General features: G+C 38.0%; 1 protein-coding gene across 2 annotated transcripts; it reads left to right on the forward strand.

Annotated features, from left to right (window-relative positions):
* Positions 1 to 603: 603 nt before the first annotated feature.
* LOC103698156 lies at positions 604 to 15,845 on the forward strand. Of its 2 annotated transcripts, none has more exons than XR_005508895.1 (3): positions 604 to 813; positions 1,526 to 1,616; positions 15,279 to 15,845. XR_005508895.1 is itself a non-coding variant. In XM_026801508.2 (3 exons), the coding sequence occupies exons 1-3, from the start codon at positions 716 to 718 to the stop codon at positions 15,577 to 15,579; spliced, it is 336 nt and encodes a 111-aa protein (XP_026657309.1). In that variant the 5' UTR covers positions 604 to 715; the 3' UTR covers positions 15,580 to 15,845. The 2 variants fall into 2 exon arrangements, 1 of the variants encoding a protein (XP_026657309.1); XM_026801508.2 differs by having other exon boundaries at positions 15,433 to 15,845.
* Positions 15,846 to 24,840: the final 8,995 nt, after the last annotated feature.

Below are 24,840 nucleotides of genomic sequence, written 5' to 3' on the forward strand. Positions count from 1 at the left end.
CCGTATTTGATTTAAACGTATATGGATACAAATTGGATTCTAAAGGTGTAGATATAAATACGGATATAAGTTGGATAATTAAACTTTATGACTATATAATCAAAAAAAGGATATTATTTCGTAGATGATAAATCAAATAAATAGAATGCTAATAAGATTATAAATAGAATTGAATATTTGGATAATAGTTGTCTATTTATATCTATATTGAGATATAGATATGGATGTAGATATTAGTCTGAAAGAAAAATGTATTTAAATTTGAATATCAAAATGAATTTGCACGAATATTAGTCGGCTTCTACCGCTATACAGTTGGCTCCGCTTCTTCCAATTGACACACTCTTCCGTTGAAGTTTTGACGTTTGTTGTGAGGCTAAGGATTTAAATCTAATCATAAATATCATGATTGACTTGTGGCCAGTCTAAATGAATTCGTACTGTAATTTTTTCTAGTTTATATAGGTTATGGGCCGGATTTGTTGAGTAATATTTATAACAAGTAAAATTTTACTCAAAATAGCTTGTTGAAATATATTATTTGAATTTTTTGATTTTGGATAGGTACGGAGATCTATCGAACTAGAACTAAACATACACCTGTGCACGGGTCTTCACGGATAGTCTTCCGTCGATTGAATTCCCGTGGGAGTCGGATCCTCCGTCGTGATCGAGATCCCAACGGATTCACCCCGGCATTCCGAGATAGATCCTGATGAATCCACTCAGGCATCTCTCCTTCCAGAGCCGCCCTCCCTTCTCTCACCGTTGGAGACCTCCCGGAAGGGATGAGGGCATTGCTCTAGATCTTAGGTAATCTGATCTTTCCATCCTCTCCGCTCTCTCTTTTTGCTTCTGATCTGATCTGATCTGTTTCGGCTCCTTTTGACCGCAATCAGTCCATCTCCTTGATGTGAAACCGCAAATCCTTGGCCTTCTTTCTAAGTTCCCGTAGGAGAAACCCTATCTGGAGCTCCGCAAACATGTTAGGAGGGTTTTGTTGAAGATGAGATGGAGGTGGCCTGATGAATGGAAAGAAAGGATAGCTTGAGGGTAGGTTCTTTTTTATGAGGTTAGAAAAAAGTTTGAGGAAGAGAGTAACGGCAAACAGACCAGAGGGTGTAGTTCTGCTGGGACATTGGAACATGATGGAGTTTTTTTTTTCTCTGACCTCCAAATTTTTTCCAAGCCAAATGTTCTTTGAATAATTACTTCAATGATGTTGTTTTCACCAACTATTTAACTTTCAGATTTCCCAAAATTTAAGATATGTATTTGGAAGTTTGGACGTTAGTCCTCTCTATTACGATGCCCTAAAAGAATGCAACTATGATCCCAAGTCTCTCAATTTGCTTCTGCAGGGGTGGGAAGAGAGAGTGACGCAGTCGATTAAATATCCCCATCTCCTTCCAAGTTTGATTTTTCATCTTGGCCAACATGATAGTGGACCTTTGTACCCATATCATGACATGATTTATGATCTATGATTTATGACAATCACTAATTAGTGTTTGTTTTCTATCAGGATTTGGCTGCAAAATGATGACATGGTTTATTTTGAAGATTTACTTGGATTGGGAGGTTTGGAAATAAAAAATAAAGGTCAAAAGCAAAAGGTACAGTTCTGATATTTTATGACATTCAATATATGAAATGCTTTCTGTGAACTAAAAACCATCTGCCGTTTGAAGTATGTCCATTTGACTTTTAGACTTATATGTTGAGTCTTAGAAGCTGTACATCATAATTTGTCTATGGTTTCTTTTGATAATGAATGAATTTTAGTCATAATAATTTTTTGTTCCTACGATGCAAACTCCTAGATAAGTTGATTTCCATGGATCACTTGCCCATGATTTGACAAAGTGAATTAAAATAAAAGAAAAAATTCTAGGTAGCCACTTAAAGAATGCACCAGCTGGAAGTGTATGCAAATGTTATCATGAAATAAAAGAAATTTCTCATCAGATAGAAGATTAAAATTTCTTTGAGCAATCCTGATTGCTGGATGGTCCCATTTATATCATCCTTTTTAGAACAAAAAGAATTCAAGTACCTTATCTTGATGGATCATCTCCATGTGATTGGGATGAGATAGACGCCTCCTAGCTGGGGCACAGATTGAACTGGTGTTTCTCTAGGCAGCCACCAATCTGCAGCAATTCCTTAAATTTCCATGCTTATTGGCTTGGTGGTGAAGAGGAGAACAGAAGTGTGCTTGCTTGCTATCTTGTTCTATATCGCAGACTAGGATCTCTTGTTAGCTCCGTCTGATGTCATTGTTGCCCAGATAGACAACCCAAGAGGGGGGGTGAATTGGGTTTTAAAATAATTATTACAATTAAAATGTTTGTGGATAACTAATTAATACTTTTTGCAAGTTGATTAATTAGATGCTATGTGCAATGAATGAAATGAAGGTAAGAGACAACAAAGCAATCACAAACACAAGGAATTTATAGTGGTTCAGAGCTAACCCTTGCTCCTACGTCCACTCCCCAAGCCTCACTTGGGAATTCACTATAACCCCTCGGATTACAGCCGGTTGTTTTACAAGCTCACAACCTAACTTGTTGTTTTACGAGATCACAACGAACTCGGTCGGTTTTTCTAGGCTCACCGACTAGAACCACCCGATTATTTTTCCGGGATCACAATCAAACCCTTACACGTTGGTTTCAACCTAGGCTCACCAACAAACCTTTACACCCTTGATTCAATCCCCTGATTGAATCAAGTAAAATGGATTGAAAAACAAACAGAAAAATACAGCTTCTAAATAAGCAGAAATTCAGCGATATAAATAAGAGAGAAGTTAAGAGCCCTCAAACAAATTTATGAAGATGTAGAGGAGGGCTTCTCGAACTCTGGGTCTCCTCTTGAATGTCTTTAAGACTTGAAGGCTGAAGGAGACTTCTTTAATGCTGGGAAGAGTTGGTTGAATGGAGTTAATGGCCCTCTTCCTTCTTTTCCTTTGAAATCCTTTGGCAGATGAAGATTTCTTGTTTTCTTTGGATGGAATGTCGCTTCACTACCTTGTTACAGTTCTCTGTGGCTATTTAAGCCATTCCCCACGGAAACTAGCCGTTAGACACAATCTTCTAGCCGTTCTGCACATTCTGCACATCCTGACAATGTTTCCGTTGGGATCGGAGTCGACTCGCGCGATCTGGAGTCGACTCGGCTGCAGTAGGAGTCGACTCATGCTTTTCTGGAGTCGGCTCGGCAACTGTTCCGAATTTGAATTAAAGTGCTCTTCTCGACTAGGAGTCGACTCGACTTAACCCGGAGTCGACTCCCCAAAGTCTGGAGCTGACCTGGCACTTTTGGAATCGACTCATTTCAAGGAATCCATAGATGTATTCTTTAACTTTGCTCACTTGAGTCGACTCGAAAATTCTGGGAGTCGACTCGGCGCTCAGAGTCCGAACTCCCGATCTTCTGTCTTTTGACTCGTGCCATCCTGGAGTCGACTCGAACTGTTTCGGAGTCGACTCGGCTTTCAGTATCTGAAAAACAGTCTTCTGTCTTTTTGGGGTAGCGCTGTCTTGGAATCGACTCGAACTGTCTTGGAGTCGACTCGGCTCTCAGTGTCCGAAAGTTGCTATCTGACTTTTGCCTTGTATCACACTGGGAGTCGACTCTCGCTTCCTTTGGAGTCGACCTGCCAACCATCGGAGTCGACTCGAGTTCCTCAGGAGTCGACTCGGCTCTCAGGGTCCAAAATAACTTCTCTGTCTTTCTGTCTGTAACTCCCTGGAGTCGACTCGTACTACCCTGGAGTCGACTCGGCAGTATCGGAGTCGACTCGCGTTCTTCAGGAGTCGACTCGTTGACAGGTTTTGAGTTGGATCTTTCTGTTCGTCTGTCTGTTCTCAGTCGGAGTCGACTCGTAATGTACAGGAGTCGACTCGAGCCTGTGCCAGTGCTTCTGATACGCTTGGAGTCGACTCGTAATCTTCCGGAGTCGACTCGAGTCTCAGACTTTGGTTCAAATTGACTTCTTAACTTATCCAAAATATCTTGAACCAAATCTAGAGACACTTAACCATAAATTTACAAGAATTTCACTGAAACACTGGATTGAATTCATTAGTAAACATAAGATATACTCAAATGCTTTGAGCTCATCAAAATCAAATAGGGTTATAATCAATCACTCCACAATCTCCTCCTTTTTGATGATGACAAAATATTGAGTATATGTAAAGTGAATTGCTCAACAAACAAGGAGATTTATAGTAAAATTTAAAATGAATTCAAGTGTCTAGTTATTTTAATTTATCCAAAACTGAAAGGTGTGTAACAGTAAATTTTGAAGTTAAAGCTCCCCTTTCATTTGGAATTATATAAGCCTTCATGTCATGCAATCAATTGTTTGGCTTATATATATTTAATGAGTTTGTTTTCTTAAAAATTCAGATTCTCCCCCTCAACACATGCATTCAACTTTGTTTTGATTCTCTGAAATTTCTTCTAGTGTATTGAAGCTTTTGAACTTAAATTTTCGATTTTTAGAGGGAAAATCTGCCAATTTGTTCTTGAGTATGATTCAACTAATCTCCGAATATCCCTTGAATAGATTCTGGAGATTACTCCGTTAGGAGCCCCAACAGAGAGATAATGAGCCTCGAGGTATCGAATCCACTAAGAGCAAATTATTATGTGTTTTAAAAGTTTGCTTTTTATTGATTTTCATTGATTCCCTTTACATGTCTATTCAATATATTTTCTTCCCCTTTTTGTCATCATAGCAAAAAGGAAGAAAGCACATCACACAAGCAATTAGAGATTAAATTTGCACAGTATTGAAGAAAATTGTCTATTCATTGTATTGATTGTATATGTAGGTACACTTGTAGATACAAAGAGTAAAGCAGTAAGTACATGTCAAAATGAAAAAGCAAGCTAGGGCTTCTTGGAGGATGATGTGGCTCCCTTGCTCAGTCTTGATTGTTCCATAAGTAGACTGACCCCATCTGTGACGTTCCCTAGCTGCGTGATGATCGCCGAGGTGGCTCTACTGTGGATCGAGGAGAGCTCAGTCAGACTCTCCTGAAGTGTGTCCAACTTGGCGATCAAGACATTCGCCAGACGCTCGGCCCCCTGACTCTGGCTGCCCATGTCGTGTCGGATGTCATCTCGCATCTTTCTTGTGTTGCTTGTGACATCACTCATATTTGAGAACTGGGCTTGTATGACGTTGTAAATCTCTTCCCTCAGATGAGCCGTCATCTCGGTCACGGCTGACAATGAGGGAACCAATGCAGAAGAGGGGGCAGTGGCTGGACCTCGGAGCTCCCTCAGTAGGTCGTCCCGAAGATCCCGTACGATCTCCGCCGCAACTCCCGGAGCTGCTCAGGAGAGATCCGAACCTCTATCGGCTGAGTGGATGGTGCTGAAGAGGAGGGTCCGGCTGAGGTGGATGGTGCTGAGGTGGAGGGATAGGTGGGAAAGTCAGAATCATGATCAAGACTGGGGGAGTGTCGAGTGGTAGGTGTGGAAGAGGATGATTTCCTGACCCAGACTCCCTCAACCTTATGAAATCCCATCCTGTGAAGGGTTCCCTCACCCATGCGATCTGTCCATCGCAGTGCGCGAGAGGGTTCCCCCTCAGAAATGGGGATCTCGGACTCCCTAAAAATCAGGGTATACATCATCCCATATGGAAGGGTGAGCCTAGGTTTGTCTAGTGGCTCACATAGGTATTTGTAGATCAGCTTAGGGAAGTTAATTGGGGTATCTTGGAGAATGTAATACATGAGGGCTAGGTCCCTCTCGGATACAAAGTCAAAGCGGCCGGTCTTAGGAAACAGGGTCCTAGAAATAATACTCAAGAGGAGCCGCATTTCAATTGATAGTGAACTAGCGGACACCTCATCAATGGGGGACTGGGGTGGACTCCCTAGTATAGCCGTAAGGGCCTCAGTCCTATCGGCTGGGTGAGAGGGAAACACCCCTACTTGGGGAAGATGAAGGATTTGTGCAATAAAATCCTCTGAAATAAATAAAGGGACACCCGCTACGGTTCCCTGTATCCCACCATGAACCCTAGACACTGTCCCATAAAACTCCCTAACTAGCCTTGGGTAAGTGGGGAGATCTAGGGAGCAAAAGAACTCTAGTCCTTGGGCCTTCAACCTATGCCCTATAGTGAAGCCTTCCCGGGAGAGATAGTCGAAGTTGACATATCTCCCGGTGGAGACCGCCTTCCCGGCACACGGACGCGAGGGAACCGGCCTTGGCGGGGAACGAACCGGAGGTTGTGGCCTCACGGGATCATTCCGAGCCTTGGACCGTCGCTCGGCGCCGCTCGCGGATTGAGGCCTCTTCCGCCTCGGGACAACTGCTTTCCGAGGCATCCTAGACCTAGAGAGGGGGAAAGGACACGAGGAATCGGAAGAAACTCGACGGAAAAGCCCTAATGGAGGTCGGAGACGACTCTAGGGTTTGTGAACAGTGGAGGCGGTGAATAGAAGTGTCGATTAAACGCTTCGATTAGGGTTAAAACATCGGATTCCCGACCGCGAGTCGACTCCAGTAAGTCACGAGTCGACTCGACCTCGAGTCGACTCCAAAATATGCGCGAGTCGACTCCCCCTATGCTGCCATCGACCTCGAGTCGACTCCCATCTGTGTGCGAGTCGACTCCCCCTCATGAGCCGACTCTGAAACGTATCCGAGTCGACTCGAACTCTGGCACGCACCTAAAAATCATGCTATTTTCGTGCCAAACAAGGGATAATCACTAAGTTTATGATCTGATTTGATAATCATCGATGACAGACTCTATATTTAACACAACCTGATCATCTAAATCAATGAACTAGAAGAGAACATCACTAGGATGGATCAATCACTCCTAATCCTCTCCTAAGCACACTAAATCTCTCTTCACTCAAGGGTTTTGTGAAGATATCAGCTAATTAATCATCAGTGCAAACAAATTGAAGTGTCACATCACTATTCAGTACATGATCTCTTATGAAGTGATGTCTTATCTCAATATGTTTAGTTCTTGAATGCTGAATTGGATTTTTAGTTAGATTAATGGCACTTGTATTATCACAATTAATGGGAATTTTGTCTTGTTTAATGCCATAGTCTTCAAAGTTGTTGTTTAATCCACATGATTTGAGCACAACAACTCCCGACAGCAATATATTCAGCTTCAGCAGAAGATAATGCAACCGAGTTTTGTTTCTTGCTAAACCATGAGATTAAATTTTCTCCTAAGAATTGACATGACCCGCTGGTGCTTTTTCTATCAAGTTTACAACCAGCAAAGTCTGAATCTGTGTATCCTATTAAGTTCAGGCCAGATTCTTTAGAATGCCATAAACCTATATTTTTTGTTCCTACTAGGTATTTAAAGATTCTCTTGACTGCAATTAGATGAGATTCCTTAGGATTAGACTGATATCTAGCACACATTCATACACTAAACATGATATCAGGTCTACTTGCAGTGAGATACAATAAAGATCCTATCATACCTCTATACATCTTTTGATCTACAGATTTACCTGATTCATCTTGGTCTAGTTTGCATGATGAGCTCATGGGTGTGCTGATTAACTTGTTTCCCTCCATATCAAACTTCTTAAGCATCTCCTTGATGTATTTAGCTTGATTGATGAAGATCCCTTCTTCAGATTGTTTGATTTGAAGCCCGAGAAAATAGTTCAGCTCTCCCATCATGCTCATTTCAAACTCACTCTGCATCAAGTCAGCAAATTCTTCGCAGAGGCGATTGTTAGTAGCACCGAAAATAATATCATCAATATAAATCTGCACTACTAACATATCTTTGTTTTTCTTCTTTAGAAACAGTGTTGTATCTACATTTTCCCTAGAGAACTCATGATCTAGTAGAAATTTGCTAAGTCTTTCATACCATGCTCTAGGTGCTTGTTTCAAACCATAAAGTGCTTTGTTCAATTTATACACATGATTAGGGTATTGATGATTTTCAAAACCAGGAGGTTGTTCTACATACACCTCCTCATTAATATACCCATTTAAAAATACACTTTTTACATCCATTTGAAATAATTTGAAATTCTTAGAGCATGCAAATGCTAGTAACAGTCTAATTGCCTCAAGTCTAGCTACAGGAGCAAAGGTTTCATCAAAATCTATACCTTCTTCTTGATTATACCCCTTTGCTACTAGTCTAGCCTTATTCCTAATTACAATTCCATTTTCATCAAGTTTATTTTTATATATCCATTTGGTGCCTATAATTGAATATTCAGAGGGTCGTTCAACTAGGTTCCGTACCTTGTTTCTAGTAAATTGGTTTAGTTCTTCTTGCATTGCATTTATCCAATTTACATCTTTTTCAGCTTCTTCTATGTGTTTGGGTTCAAAATGTGAGACAAAAGCTAGATGGTTATTGAAGTTCCTAAGAGATGCTCTAGTCCTAACAGGTTGAGATGGATCATCTAAAATTAATTCCTTAGGATGCCCATGCGCATACCTCCAAGCCTTAGTCAGCCCATGATCCACAACAGCCTCTTGGCTTGATGATGCATTTCCAATTAATTTTTGTTCATCATCTTGTAATATCATCTCATCAATCTTTTCTTCAAGAATTTCAGCATCATCATCAAGATCAACTCTCTTGTTAGAAGATATATCACTAGAATCATCAAAAACAACATGTATAGATTCTTCTATAACTAGAGTTCTTTTATTAAAAACTCTATAGGCTTTACTAGTTGTAGAATACCCCGAAAATATACCTTTATCAGATTTAGAGTCAAATTTACCTAGATTGTCTTTCCCATTATTATGAATAAAACACCTACATCCAAAGACATGAAAATAGTTTACTTTTGGTTTTCTGTTTTTCCAAAGTTCATAAGGTGTTTTCTTTATAATGGGTCTCAATAAAACTCTGTTTAATATATGACATGAGGTATTAATGGCTTCTCTCTAAAAGTACTTAGGGAGGTTACTTTCACATAGCATGGTTCTAGCCATTTTCTCTAGGGTTCTATTTTTCCTTTCTACAACTCCATTTTTTTGTGGTGTCCTAGGTGCAGAAAAATTATGAGTTATTCCCTTTTTACTACAAAACTCATCAAATAAATGATTTTCAAATTCGGTTCCATGGTCACTTCTAATAGCTATGACTGAAGTATCTCTAGCATTTGTTACTTCCTTATGAAATTTCTTAAAAACTGAAAATGCTTGATCTTTATGAGCTAAGAACATGACCCAAGTATATCTAGAAAAGTCATCTACAATAACTAGGCCATATTTATTTCCTCCTAGACTTGTGGTTCTAGTTGGTCCGAATAGATCCATGTGTAGTAGTTCTAGAGGTCTAGAGGTAGAGACACAATTTATGGATTTAAAGGAGTTCCTTGATTGTTTGCCATATTGACAAGCTTCACATATTTTATTCTTTTCAAACTTTAGTTTTGGCAAACCTATCACGGAATCTCTTTTAACTAGTTTTGATATTGTGTCCATACTTGCATGACCTAACTTACGGTGCCATAACCAACTAGCATCATTATCCTTAGTCTCATTAACAACTAAACATGGGTTATGTTTGGTAAGATCCTCAAGGTCTACTACATACACATTTCCACGTCTTATTCCTTTAAAAACTAAACTATTGTCATTTGAGTTGGTTATGATGCATAAGGATAGTTTGAACAAAACATCAAAACCTCTATCACACAATTGACTAATGCTAAGTAGATTATGCTTAAGACCATCAACATATCGAACATTATCAATAAAGGTTGAAGGGGTGATTTGTACTTTACCTATACCAATGATGTGACCTTGGTTATTGTCTCCAAAAGTCACAGCACCTCCCTTCTTAGCCTCAAGGGTGAAGAATTGGTCTTTGTCACCCGTCATGTGTCTTGAGCAGCCACTATCCAAGTACCAACAATTTTTGTCGACCTTGGCTGCAAGACACTCCTACACAAGCAAATCATACAATTTTAGGTACCCAAGTTTTCTTGGGTCCTTCATGGTTAGTAATGTTGGTTCCTTTTGGAACCCAAACCCTTTTAATTTTTCTTTTAGTTTTTTTCTTTTCTATAATCACACACATTTGCTTTATGTCCTAATGTTCCACAGCAAAAACATGTTATTTTCTTAGATTTACTTTCCCCTGCTTTAACAAAGAAATTACTAAGGAGTTTTTGCTTATTTTTAGATTTATATCCTAAACCAGCTCTATTGAACACAGCTCGTTGACTATTAAGTATCATTTCTAATTTTTCTGAGTTATATATAAATTTTTCTACAAAAGGCTTGTACTTTTCAAGTTCTTGTATCAATTTTTGTTTTTCTGTTTTTAGTCCATTTAGGTCTTTTGTGAGACTCTCTTTTAAGATTTGTTTATTGTTTTTAAGTTCTAATATTTCTTTGGTCAGCCTTTCGTTATCTTTAATTAAGGTATTAGTCTTTTGAATTAAGATTTGGTTGCTTGTCTTAAGTTCTGAATTTTCTTTAATAATAACATCTTTATCCTTAACTAATGTATCATACTTACGGAGGTGAGTTTGGTTAGTTAGTTTCAATTCTTTGTTTTTAAGGTTTATTGTCTTATACTCGTCCATTAATTCATTGAAGGCATCATATAATTCATCGAAAGTAAAGTCTAAATGTGTTCCGGATGTTACCTCATTGTCGTTAGCCATAAAACATAGGTTGGCCTTTTCTTCTTGTTCCTCATCCGATGATGATGATGATGTGTCGGAGTCCGATAGGGTGGAGACGAGGACTTTCTTTTTCTTGTACTTGCTCCCCTTCTTCAGCAAAGGACACTAAGCTCTGAAGTGCCCCGGCTTCTTACACTCATAACATTCGATCCCCTCATTTTCCCTTTCCTTACCTTTATCCTTGTGATAGGAACTTGAGGGGCCTCTCCTTTGATGTGAGGACTTCTTCTGGTTGATGAATCTACGGAATTTTCTTACAAGGAGAGCCTCATCATCATCTCCCTCATTGTCTTCCTCTTCACTGCTACTGCTGCAAGACAAATCTTTGTTAGTGGAAACAGATTTTAGTGCTATTACCTTTTCTTGTGAGAGGACTCTTCTTCATTGTGTTGTTTCATTGTTAGCTCATGCGTCATGAGGGATCCAAGTAGCTCCTCGAGTGGCAGCTTGTTTAAGTCCTTGGCTTCTTGGATTGCCGTCACTTTGGCTTTCCATGACCTTGGTAGACAACGAAGAATCTTCCTGACAAGCTCACTGTTAGTATAATTTTTGGCAAGGCTTTTTAGGCCATTGACAATGTCAGTAAATCTAGTGAACATGCAAGTGATTGTTTCATTAGAATCCATTTTAAATAATTCATACTTATGAACTAATATATTTATTTTGGATTCTTTTACTTGATTTGTGCCCTCGTGGGTCACTTCAAGTCTATCCCAAATCTCTTTTGCAGAATTGCAAGTAGAGACTCTATTGAATTCATTTCTATCTAAAGCACAATAAAGCACATTCATTGCTTTGGCATTTAGTTGTGCCTTCCTTATATCATTGTCATCCCATTCCTTTTCAAGTTTGGGTATAGTTACACCCTCTACAAAAATTGATGGGACGTATGGTCCATTAAGTATGGTGGTCCACATCTCATAGTCTTGTGCTTGGATGAATATTTTCATCCTTGCCTTCCAATATGAGTAGTCGGATCCATTAAAGAATGGAGGTCTTTGGGTGGACTGGCCCTCAATATGAGAAGATCCAAATGGGGTTGTCATTTTGATCTTTTACTCTTTGGGTAATAGAGTTCCGGCCTGATACCACTTGTTGCCCAGATAGACAACCCAAGAGGGGGGGTGAATTGGGTTTTAAAATAATTATTACAATTAAAATGTTTGTGGATAACTAATTAATACGTTTTGCAAGTTGATTAATTAGATGCTATGTGCAGTGAATGAAATGAAGGTAAGAGACAACAAAGCAATCACAAACACAAGAAATTTATAGTGGTTCGGAGCTAACCCTTGCTCCTACGTCCACTCCCCAAGCCTCACTTGGGAATTCACTATAACCCCTCGGATTACAGCCGGTTGTTTTACAAGCTCACAACCTAACTTGTTGTTTTACGAGATCACAACGAACTCGATCGGTTTTTCCATGCTCACCGACTAGAACCACCCGATTGTTTTTCCGGAATCACAATCAAACCCTTACACGTTGGTTTCAACCTAGGCTCACCAACAAACCTTTACACCCTTGATTCAATCCCCTGATTGAATCAAGTAAGGACCAAATGGATTGAAAAACAAACAGAAAAATACAGCTTCTAAATAAGCAGAAATTCAGCGATATAAATAAGAGAGAAGTTAAGAGCCCTCAAACAAATTTATGAAGATGTAGAGGAGGGCTTCTCGAACTCTGGGTCTCCTCTTGAATGTCTTTAAGACTTAAAGGCTGAAGGAGACTTCTTTAATGCTGGGAAGAGTTGGTTGAATGGAGTTAATGGCCCTCTTCCTTCTTTTCCTTTGAAATCCTTTGGTAGATGAAGATTTCTTGTTTTCTTTGGATGGAACGTCGCTTCACTACCTTGCTATAGTTCTCTGTGGCTATTTAAGCCATTCCCCACGGAAACTAGCCGTTAGACACAATCTTCTAGCCGTTCTGCACATTCTGCACATCCTGACAATGTTTCCGTTGGGATCGGAGTCGACTCGCGCGATCTGGAGTCGACTCGGCTGCAGTAGGAGTCGACTCATGCTTTTCTGGAGTCGGCTCGGCAACTGTTCCGGATTTGAATTAAAGTGCTCTTCTCGACTAGGAGTCGACTCGACTTAACCCGGAGTCGACTCCCCAAAGTCTGGAGCTGACCTGGCACTTTTAGAGTCGACTCATTTCAAGGAATCCATAGATGTATTCTTCAACTTTGCTCACTTGAGTCGACTCGAAAATTCTGGGAGTCGACTCGGCGCTCAGAGTCCGAACTCCCGATCTTCTGTCTTTTGACTCGTGCCATCCTGGAGTCGACTCGAACTGTTTCGGAGTCGACTCGGCTCTCAGTATCTGAAAAACAGTCTTCTGTCTTTTTGGGGTAGCGCTGTCTTGGAATCGACTCGAACTGTCTTGGAGTCGACTCGGCTCTCAGTGTCCGAAAGTTGCTATCTGACTTTTGCCTTGTATCACACTGGGAGTCGACTCTCGCTTCCTTTGGAGTCGACCTGCCAACCATCGGAGTCGACTCGAGTTCCTCAGGAGTCGACTCGGCTCTCAGGGTCCAAAATAACTTCTCTGTCTTTCTGTCTGTAACTCCCTGGAGTCGACTCATACTACCCTGGAGTCGACTCGGCAGTATCGGAGTCGACTCGCGTTCTTCAGGAGTCGACTCGTTGACAGGTTTTGAGTTGGATCTTTCTGTTCGTCTGTCTGTTCTCAGTCGGAGTCGACTCGTAATGTACAGGAGTCGACTCGAGCCTGTGCCAGTGTTTCTGATACGCTTGGAGTCGACTCGTAATCTCCCGGAGTCGACTCAAGTCTCAGACTTTGGTTCAAATTGACTTCTTAACTTATCCAAAATGTCTTGAACCAAATCTAGAGACACTTAACCATAAATTTACAAGAATTTCACTGAAACACTGGATTGAATTCATTAGTAAACATAAGATATACTCAAATGCTTTGAGCTCATCAAAATCAAATAGGGTTATAATCAACACTCCACAGTCATGTATTAGAGGATTAATGTGGCTACAGTCTAATAACTATGCTGTATATAATGTAGGCTTTCCAATTTTAGAGTGAGCTACTTGGTCGTAAATCATTCCCTAGGAACCTCAATCTCCATTTCCTAGGCATTATTTCTCTCACCGTTTAAAAAATTCTTGTAAAAGCCCGGGCCTCACCATCCCCGCAGAAAAACTTGCCAGATTTGCACATGGATCATGTGGAAGACTCTAGTAATTCGGTAATTCAAAGAAACTTATATATGACTTATTTATTGCATATTTTAAAGGACAAAACAGGAAATATAAGGAGGGCAGAGCTTGGACTCACAAGGAAATAGTCTTTTGTACAGTCTAAATCATTGTCACTCTCTTTGGTCAGGGAATATAGCAACAAAGAAATAATTCATGGCTCTTATGATGTTTGTATTCATTCAAAATTGTGATCTGCAAAATGACAAAGATTCCAGGAACATAATTTTGTTTGAATATTTTTGTTTTACTTACCAAAGATTGTTCTATTGTTTGAAAGTAGATCCACTTGAAGGTTCCTTATGCTTTTAATATTTCAAAGCATTCTTCCAATCTATTCATCTTCCAAAACCTCCAACGTTCTTTTTTTTACATTTTATATCAATTATTTGATTGTGAAGAAGAAGTCCGCTAAGTGAAAATAAGGAACATGTTAATCTAGTTAATGATTATCCTTGATTATATAGGTTACCTGAGATATCTCAAGAAAATCTTTTATATGGGGCACATATTGCAAGTGTTGAGTAACTTGATCATGATCCTACAGTATAATGACCCCATTGAATCTATTGTTGCACCTCCTCTTGCGCTCAAAGTTGTGAAGAGACATATGGAAGTGTCTCCATTACACATTAAAAATTTGAAGATCCTACTGACTACCTGTCATGCATGGTCAATAACAGTGTATAAATCACAACTTCCTTGATCTGTGTTCAAAAAGAAAACAAAAAATACACTCTTGTCTCATCTTCTTTGGTATACAATGTTTGACCCTTCAATCGTCATGTCATGGAATCAAATTATTCATTTTTGTTATGTTAAGTTTATTATTTTGATCTTTTATTCTTGTTTAGGCATGCCTTTTGGAAATTTTCACCAGGTGATAGATTCTTATATAATATATAAAAGATATAATAATATCCCGATGTTTATTGATATTCATAGATTCAATGGATAATATAGTACCCTTAGCTGATACGGCAAAATATGCTGTCCACATATGAAGAAATTAATATTAAATAGCACATCCAGCACTTGTGTCTTAGTACCCATATTCATCATGGTCTAAAGGTTTTTGTTTGTGCCTTTTAGCAAAAGAAGACTCAATATCATTTGTTTTTCAGTGTTCATAAAAGGTAGAGGTGGTGTATTATTTTTGCTACAAATTTGAGAGACGAACAATCATCAAGAGAGGGGAAAGACAATGATTTGATAGACAACAATTATTCTACTTTCTAGGAACAGAATAGTGTTTGCCTTTTCCATATTTTCTTGCTAGGCTGCTGGTTGCACTGGATTAAACCAGTTCCATGCTTTTGATTTCCTGATCCCCAGCTTTTGTTTTCAGAGGAGTACAAAGTTTTGGTTGCAACATTCATTTCTTCAAGATGTGCTGCTTCATGCAAATAAAGCATTTTAGGGAGCCTAAGAAAAAGTGGGGAGAGGGAAGAGAGTCTGACCTGTTGTTCACAGATTTGATAAATGACTCAGTCATATTGCAGGCCACAGGAAGAGTAGGTGACCACCTCGCTGCCGGAGATAGAGGCTTGAAAAATGGCACATTGATCATCCAAACCTCTAACTTGCTAGAGACATTCAACAACCAAGTAATCCTTTTTGACTTTGAGGAGCTGGATTTTGTGTTGTGAGACTCTTGCTTGAGGTTGGCACTGAAACTAGAATGTCCCATAGTTTTTTTTTCCCGGAAGTCTAGAGTCTTGACAATATCTTTCTCTTTTTTTCTTTTTTTTCTCTCTCTCTTTTTTGGAAGTGTATGGAGGAGGAAGGACTCCTCCCCTGTTCCTTTATTTGCTTACCTGGGTGTGTAAAGAATGATATATTTACATTAAGTCTGCCAGTCCACGCCTGGTCACATCACCAACTTTTTATGAGAGTCATTTCAGTGAGCATTACACAATCCTATTGTCTCGTGGGATGTAACACTGCCATGCAGAATGGGATTAAAAAAACTTTATAGTCCATTCATGTTGCCTAGTTGTTTCGTGTCTCCGGCCTTCTTCTAAAATCCGTTGTCCCAGGTCTCCTGCCTGCCTTACAAACCCATTCGCTTTGCCATCTCTTCTGAAACCTTTTGAGCAGAAGTAAGGCAGTTTTCATACTAATCAGCTTCCTATTTGTTTGATAAGTGCTGCGGCCAGTTTAGCGAATGAAATACTCCTCGTTGAAGAGGTTCAACCTTTGAAAAGAAAGATCATCTTCTTGAAAACTTCTTTGTATGAGTAAGCTTCAAATCTGAATATTCTTCCATTACACTCCTTCCATATACTCCAACATTTTGTAGATATTAAAGCATCAATTGCTGGAATCATGTCCTTGTTTGCCACCCTTTTCCTCCATACATGCTAGAGGTCGTTTAAACTTCTTGGCATGGGCTGAGTTTGTACCTTGGAATACCTGGCTCCAGATTGTTTGCGAATAGCTGCATTGTTCTAGCACATGATCTGTTGATTCCTCGTGATCTCTACATAAATTACAGTAGTTGTTAACAACTAAACCTTGTTTTATTGGATTGTTAGCTGTGAGCACCTTGTTGTTGAAGTATAGCCAATTGAATATTTTTACCTTTTCCTAGATAAGTACTTCCATATGATGCTCCCAAAAAAGGATTTAACCTCACCGCTCATAAGGAAGCTGTAGCATTGTTTTACCGAGAAGTTGTTGGTCCGACTCCACTTCCATGTTCTTTTATCATTTCCATCTGAGAGTTGTACTTGCCTTAAAGGGGAGAAAAGGGCCTGATATTCTAATGTTGCCTCGTAAGTGAATGGAGTTCTGAAATTTGCTATCTAGTTCCTCGATTTCATGAAGCTGTCAATGCTAATGTCCTCCATCGTGCCATGTTTCTTTCCAAATGAGGTTAGCTGACCATTCCTTACTTCTGGAGTTGAGCATTGCTGGAATAGTTCTGAAACTTGAATAAGATATTTCTCCAGAACAGTGAGGCTATTCTTAAAAGATGGCTTGAGGGATAAAGAGGATCTTTGCTATTGTAATATATCTTTTGAATCAGTTTCTGCCAGGGTTCGTGCAATTCAATGAAGATCTTCGATCACCATTTTAGTAATAAGAAGCTTTGTTTAAGCATTTTGAGCTCTGCAATGCCTAGGCCACCCATCTTTTTCGGTTTGCATACTTGGTCCCATTTGGCCAAACTTACTGGTTTTCCACTTTTGTTTGAATGGCCACATAGAAATCTCCATCATATAGTGTTGATCTTCTTGATTATTGCTACCAGAATTTTGTGGATTGACATCCAATAAACCAAAACGCCACTCAAGATTGAATTGATTAAGGTCAGTCTTCTGGCAATTATTAATACTTTGCCTCTTTTTTGATTTTTTCCAATAGGAAATTTCAATCTTTAGGTCTAAGAGATGAGTGATGAAGCAGGATACCTAAGTATTGGATTGGAAACTCGGAAGTTTGGCAGCCAAGAATTCTTGAGAGATTTTCTTCTTCGCTTTTTGATAAGTTCATGCCCGCTAACTGAGTTTTACTGAAGTTAATCTTCAATCCTGTTAATAGCTCAAAGGAGGATAAGTTGAACTTTTACATTTGTACATGGTTTCCGCTGACCCAAAGATTGATGTTGATGATCACAAAACCTTGAAGTATAATTACTAATGGTTGTGTTGCAAGAAGAAAGATAAATTGTTTTGCAAAGAATATAACAAGTTGGAAGAATGCAAGAAGGCCTCAAAAGTTTTCAAGAAAAGTTGGAAGAAAGCCACACTTCATTGGCCCAAGTTACAAGTACAAAGAATTCAAGTTGGAGGAGCAAATTCAAGAAAGATTCAGAAGAATAGTCCTCGAGTCGACTCCTGGAAGTTCAGAATCGACTCGGGCACTCTGGAGTTTTAAGGAACAATGCTCGAGTCGACTCCGGGACTCTCCGAGTCGACTCCGACTGAGAACAGATAGAAAGACAGAATGATGGATTTTAGACCCTGTCAGCGAGTCGACTCCAAAGGTTGCGAGTCGACTCCGATGCTTGGCGAGCCGACTCCAGATGGTCCCGAGTCGACTCCAAAGGGAAGCAGACAAAAAGACAGAGAATCAGTTTCGGAGATCCTGTGAACGAGTCGACTCCAAGTGTTCCAGAGTCGACCCCTAAGATAGCCGAGTCGACTTCATCAAGGCCCGAGTCGACTTCGAGGCAGATCAGTTCAAAAGACAGAGAATCAATTTTTCGGTCTCTGAGAGCGAGACGTCTCTCGAAGATCTCGAGTCGCCTCTCAAGACAGCCGAGTCGACTCCAAGTAAACCCGAGTCGACTCGAGGAAGAAAAATAGAAAGTTGGATTTCTGGAACCCTAGGAACGAGCCGACCCCTAAGTGTCCGAGTCGTCTCCAGCTATTGGCGAGTCGACTTCAGTTTGATCCGAGTCGACTCTAGGACGAGACATGCACTTTAATTCAAATCTGGAACAGTGGGCGAGTCATCTCCAGTAAAGCGCGAGTCGACTCCAGATCGCGCGAGTCGACTCCGATCCCAACGGATACATCGACAGACTGTGCAGATGGATCAGAACGGCTCTATTTTTGTCTCTAACGGCTAGATTTTTGTTCCCACGCCATCCAAAGCTATAAAATTAAGGGAAGAGCTAGGGAAGAAGAAAAGGGAGTGAGAGAGAACACATAGGGAAGAGATTTCAAAAAGATTTCAAGAGAAACCTCTCAAAAGTACAAAAGGGCCATTCAAAGCAAAAGAGAGAGAAGAAGAGCATCTGAGTGAATCCCAAGGCTTCCTCTCCAACTGTGTGCTGCCTCAGTGATCCTCTACCTCGTGCAAAATCAGAAGAGGATCAAGTAAAGAAGAAGCCGAGTTCCTTCATCTACAAAACTTGTTTGAGGGCTTCTTCTCTTTACTCTATTTGTTTACATTGTTATATCTGCTTGTTTAAGAAGCTTGTATTTGTTTTAAACTCTTGTTCTAATATCTTGTAACTTGATTCAATCAAGGGATTGAATTAAGGGGTTAAGGTTTGTTGGTGAGCCAAAGGAAAAACCAACGGTGTAAGGTTGTGGTTGGTGAACCGGGGAAAACCAACTGAGTTTGATTGTGAACCCGGAAAAACAATCGAGTGGTTCTAATCGGTGAGCCTGTGAAAACCGACCGAGTTCGTTGTGATCTCGTGAAAACAACAATTTAGGTTGTGAGCTTGTAAAACAATCGGCTGTAATCTGAGGGATTATAATGAAATTTTCAAGAGGTCTTGGGGAGTGGATGTAGGTACTGGGGTGCACCGAACCACTATATGTTTGTTGTGTTTTTGATGCTTTCTTTCATTGTTTAATTACCTCACTTACTTACTTAGATAAATATCTGATTGAATTGCTTGCTTAACTCTTATCCGCGCATCCCTTAGTTGCAAATATATTCAAATTGTTTAATCAAGTTTCATTTAATAAAACTGCATTAAGATTCATTGTATTGAAATGCTTGCTTGGGAAAATCTAGACTAATTGTTTATTGAGTCCGCTGCTTAATAGTTTTAATTTTGATCATATTAGAATCAAATTGTTGCTAAGTTTAAATTTCACTGTGCATCTATACAACTTAGCTTAATTAATTGAAAAGTTTAGAAGTAGTTGAAAAATCTTAAAAGACCCAATTCACCCCCCCTCTTGGGTTGTATCTATTGGGCAACAAGTGGTATCAGAGCAGGTGCTCTAAGGTTAATTGTTGATCTTACGATCAAGAGCCAAAGATCATGACAACTCAAATAGATAGTTTTCTAGGAGAGGGACAATTAATTAATAGACCTCCACTATTTAATGGCATAAACTACACACATTGGAAAGCACGCATGCGCATTTTCATTCAATCTCAAAACTATGATTTATGGAATATCATAATAAATGTCCTTCACACACTCTCTCAAGCTGTTAATGAAAGACTTAGCATAATTGAATGCTAATGCTATAAACATACTATATTGTGCTATCCATGAAACTATATTTAATAAGATTTCTGCATGCTTATCTGCTAAAGAAATCTAGGATATTTTAAAAAATATTTATGATAAATTTCAGATTAGCTCACATGTGCTTCAATTACATACTAACAGTGAGACTGCAGAAAAATATGTTGAATCGCCTAATCAGGAAGAAAGAACAACAAATAAAGATTTCGGTGATGAAAACAAGGATCCATTCCCAAACATCGAAAAATTCAAAAGCTTCCTAAAGACAAAGAAGAAGAGGAAGCAAGAAGAAAGGAAGAAAGAAATAAAAAGCAAGAAAGCCTTGACCAAGGAAGAGTCAAGTAAGAAAATAAAAGTTAGGAGCAACAATGATGATATTAGCTCCAAAGAACTACAAGAGGTAACTAACTTGTGCTTTATGGCACAAGAAGATAAGGTAAAATCTGAATCTAATCTTACACCAAATGAATTTCATGAAGAATATTCTTATGATGAACTATTAAATGCTTTTCATGATTTGTATGGTGAATGTAGAAAATTAGCTATAAAAAATAAAAATCTTAAAAAGCTAAATCTGAAAATTTCAAAAGAAAGAAATTTTATTGCTGAAATACAAGATAACCTAAATTCTGAAAATGAATGCTTAAGGTTAAATTCAGAAGAATTGATTCAAAAAAATCATAGCTTAATTAAAGCAAACCAAAACTTAAGGGAAGAAGTTGACCAACTAAAATCTCTTATTAACAAATTCACTGTAAGTTCAGAAAGATTAAAAATGATGTTTGAAAATCAACATGCTGTTTTTGATAAATCCAAATTTTGCTTGACTCCCTTGCTTAACAATAAATTCCTGGAAAAAAAGATTATCAATTCACCAAGCAAACCATCAAATAAGATAACTTATTTCAAATATGAAAAGAATGGGCATAATAACTTTACCTATAGTTCTAATACACATAAATTAAATGGTAAAGCTATTAATATTAAACAAATATGGATTCCAAAAGGAATAATTATAGCTAACCTGCAAGAACCCAAAAGAGCTTGGGTTCCTAAGTTGAAAATCTAATTATTTTTTTCAGCAGGTGTATCTAGCTACCCAAGGTTCCAATGAAAGATGTTATCCGGACAATGAGTGCTCTAGACACGTGTTAAAGATTGAAACTTAAAATGTAATTAAGAAGAGTGACTAAAATGGAAGAAATAATGAAATTAGTAATTCTTGCATCCTCTCATACTGAAATTGTTTTATTAATTGATTAAAACATAACTTGCAAGTATTAATCATTTTTTTTGTGATATAAGTGATATTTTTGGTATGAAAAGAAAATATATCCAAATCACTCCATCTTTCTATATTATGCTTTACTTATAGATGGATAATTTGGTAAATCAATTCTCCCAGAATAACTCTATGAATTTTCTATATGCTTGATTGAGAGTTCTTATCCATGGCATTATCTTTTATTGATCATAGACATAAAAATATGTACTTGATATGCTTTTAAAAAAATATGCATTATAAATACTAAGATCAAAGATTTTTTTGGCATATAAAATTAACTTATGCTAGTATGGACCTAATTTCAAAAGACCTTATCATTGGTTTACTTAGATTATCTTCTACAAGGTCAAAGTTTGCTATGCATGAAACAAACAAGAATCAATTTCTAAATCTAAAGATGTTTCCATCACTAAGTTTTCAAAAGCTTATATTGGATTTGTTCTTGGCAAATAAAATTGAAGTATTTTCTATATTTGCTAAATCTTGTAAAAGTGTTTCAAATGAAAAAGGTTTCCAAACTGTGAAGATAAAGAGTATCATGGCACAGTGTTGAAAACCAAATTTCTGATGAGGTTTGCACAGAAAATAATATTGAATACAATTGTTTCTGCACCAAGGACACCATAAGTAAAATAGGGTTAATAGAATCCTTGAAGAAATGAAAAAGACAATGTTGTATGATAGTCATTTTTTTTAAAAAACTATCATCACTGCTTGTCATACATATGGTTTCTATTAAATCTATTTTTGATGAAAACTCCTTTTGATCTTCTGAAAAATAGAAAACGAACTATTGCATATCTTTCATATTTTTCAGTCGTACATGTTATGCTTGATATGTTCTTATGAAAATAATGCCAAATCTGATAAAGATACTCCTATCTTTGGGTATCATTCATCAAACAATGCATATAGAATATTCAATGAAAAGATCCTAGTTGTAGAAATATCAATTCATTTTATTCTTTATGAGACTAATGATCTTTCATCAAGTCACTAAAATCAGATTATATATGTATATGGTTAATTTTTTTGCTTACATATAACAATCTGAAACTAAAACACCTTAAGAAGAATGAACAAGATTATAATTGGTCAAGTTAAATTAAATCATTTTTGAAAGAGATAGAATTTGAAATCTTGCTGATAAAATCCGAAAACTTGTTAATAATTAGAACCAAATTGAGTTTTTCAGAAATGTACTTAATGAAGAAAAATTGGTGACTACTAAAAGATTCAATCAAGAAAAGATGAAATAGATCTTGATGAAATTCTTGCATGATTAGAAGTAAAGATCACCATTATCATTTGCTTGCTTTATGAGCTTTATATTCTGTCAAATGAATGTGTAGAATGCACTCCTATGTGGTTATTTCATTAAAGAAGATCTATGTAAAATAACCACCTTATTTGAAAACACTCATTACAAATATGATAAAGCAATATGTGATTTGGAACAAACACCAAAAGCATGATATAAAAGCTTGAGTAACCTTTTTGATAGAAAGCAATAGTGATAAATCTATGCATCAAAAAGAAGAATTTGTGATATCTTATTTGCTCAAAGTATACATTGATGACATCATTTTTGGTTCTACTAATAAAGATTTATATGAAGATTTTACTAAGCTCATGCAAGGTGAGTTTGAAATATGTATAATGAATGAATTAACATTTTCTCTCGAACTCCAAATTAAGACAAACAAGAAAGGGGATCTTCATTGGCCAAAGTTAGTTCACAAGAAAACTCTTATAAAAGATTGGCATGAAGAAGGTATGTCTATGACCCCATCTTGTAGAATTTGAAAAGGATGAGCAAGGTAGATCTATTGTTTTAAAGCTGTATTGAAGCATGATAGAATAATTATTTTATCATACAGCTAGTAGACTAAATTGTATGCTCATTATGTGTCCTTGTGCAAAATTTCAATCTAATTCTAATGAATTATATTTTATTGATAACAAATGAATCATAATCTGAATTTTGATAGAAACAACTGTTTAAGATAATTTGATTAAAACTTAGCTAGCATGTCTTATTGATAATTATCTTAAGCAAATAGAATCTAAGCTAAATTGATTCTGAAAACAAGAAATTAATTTGACCTTGATGAATCTTCCTATTGCCTCACATGCTTGTCCTTGAGCCATCTTAGTTAATAAAACTATCTCTTTAGTTCAAGTGACATGTGCTTGCTTATATTCAGAGATGGTGGCAGGTTGTAGTGGAGTTGCGTATGTAGCCGTCAGATCCTTTAAAAGGTTAGGCGGGGATGAGTATTGGTTAAGGCATCGGTTCGGCAGGGGTGCCGAGCCGAGCTGGTCGCCCAGCGGGGCGCCCTGTGGTGGGGTCGCTTCTAATTAGTATCTCTGGTTGGCGCCCTTCGGGCGAGCACCTTCTAGCCGAGCGCCTCTATTTGGCGCTCTGTTGTCTCTCTGGTCGGCGCCCTCTAGTCGAGCGCTTTCCTGGTCGGCGTCCTCTGGTCGGCTTTTTCTAGCCGAGCGTCCCTACTTGGTGCTTCGGTTGGGCCTTTTCTGATCGGCGCTCTCTAGCCGAGCACCCTTTTGGTCGGTGCCCTTCGGTCGAGCGCCTTTCTGGTCGGCACTCTTCGGTCGAGCGCCTTCGAGGCGGTATGACTTGGGTTTTTCCCCCAACAAATCCCAATTCATGTTCCTAAAAAAGAAAGGATAAGGAATAGTTACCTTTGGTGATAATGGCAAAGGCAAGATTATTGGTAGTGGTAACATTCGGATCACTCCAACAATTTTTATTGAAAATGTTTTATTAGTAGATGGCTTAAAACATAATTTACTAAACATTAGTCAATTCTGTAATAAAGGATATATTGTAACTTTTGAATCATCTATGTGTTTAGTTTCTAGTACCAATAACAGTGGTATAATATTTACTGGACATAGACATGGAAATGTGTATTTGGTTGATTTAGATCAAATACTCATTAAGAACATGCATTATTTAGTAGCTATGAATGCCAAAGTTAGTGAGACTAGCTGGTTATGGCATCGAAGATTAGCTTATGCAAGCATGGATTTAATTTCAAAGCTTATTCGAAAAGAACTTGTTTTTGGCTTGCCTAAATTGACTTTTGAAAGAGATAGAATTTCCACTGCATGTCAATTAGGAAAACAAACCAGAACTTCTTTCAAATCTAAGAATGTTGTTTCCACAACTAGACCCTTAGAGCTTCTCCACATGGATTTATTTGGACCAACTAGGACTGCAAGCCTAGGTGGAAAACTTCATGGTTTTGTTATTGTGGATGATTTTTCTAGATATACATGAATTTTATTTTTGGCACACAAAAATGAAGCATTTTCAACATTCACAAAACTGTATAAAAAGATTTCAAATGAACATAGATTGCAAACTGTCAAGATTAGAAGTGATCATGGAACTGAATTTGAAAATCATGACTTTGAAAATTTCTGCACTGAAAATGATATTGATCATAACTTTTCTACACTAAGAACACCATAGCAAAATAAAGTTGTGGAGAGAAAGAACATAACTCTTACTGAAATGGCTAGGACAATGCTATGTGAAAGCAATTTGCCTAAATATTTTTGGGCTGAAGCTATAAACACAGCTCGTCATGTCTTTAACAGAGTTGCTGTTAGATCAATTCTAAAAAAAACCCTTTATGAGCTTTTGAAAAA

This window comes from Phoenix dactylifera, unplaced genomic scaffold (genome assembly GCF_009389715.1).
Source record: "Phoenix dactylifera cultivar Barhee BC4 unplaced genomic scaffold, palm_55x_up_171113_PBpolish2nd_filt_p 000681F, whole genome shotgun sequence".
Lineage (NCBI taxonomy): Eukaryota > Viridiplantae > Streptophyta > Magnoliopsida > Arecales > Arecaceae > Phoenix > Phoenix dactylifera.

What these genes read in the sequence shown, in the direction of transcription:
- LOC103698156 (XM_026801508.2), top strand. Translation starts at nt 716, where the DNA reads ATGAATCCACTCAGGCATCTCTCCTTCCAGAGCCGCCCTCCCTTCTCT. An exon ending in GGCATTGCTCTAGATCTTAG is followed by an intron (nt 814 to 1,525) that starts GTAATCTGATCT and finishes GTTTTCTATCAG; the next exon opens with GATTTGGCTGCAAAATGATG. An exon ending in ATAAAGGTCAAAAGCAAAAG is followed by an intron (nt 1,617 to 15,432) that starts GTACAGTTCTGA and finishes GTCATATTGCAG; the next exon opens with GCCACAGGAAGAGTAGGTGA.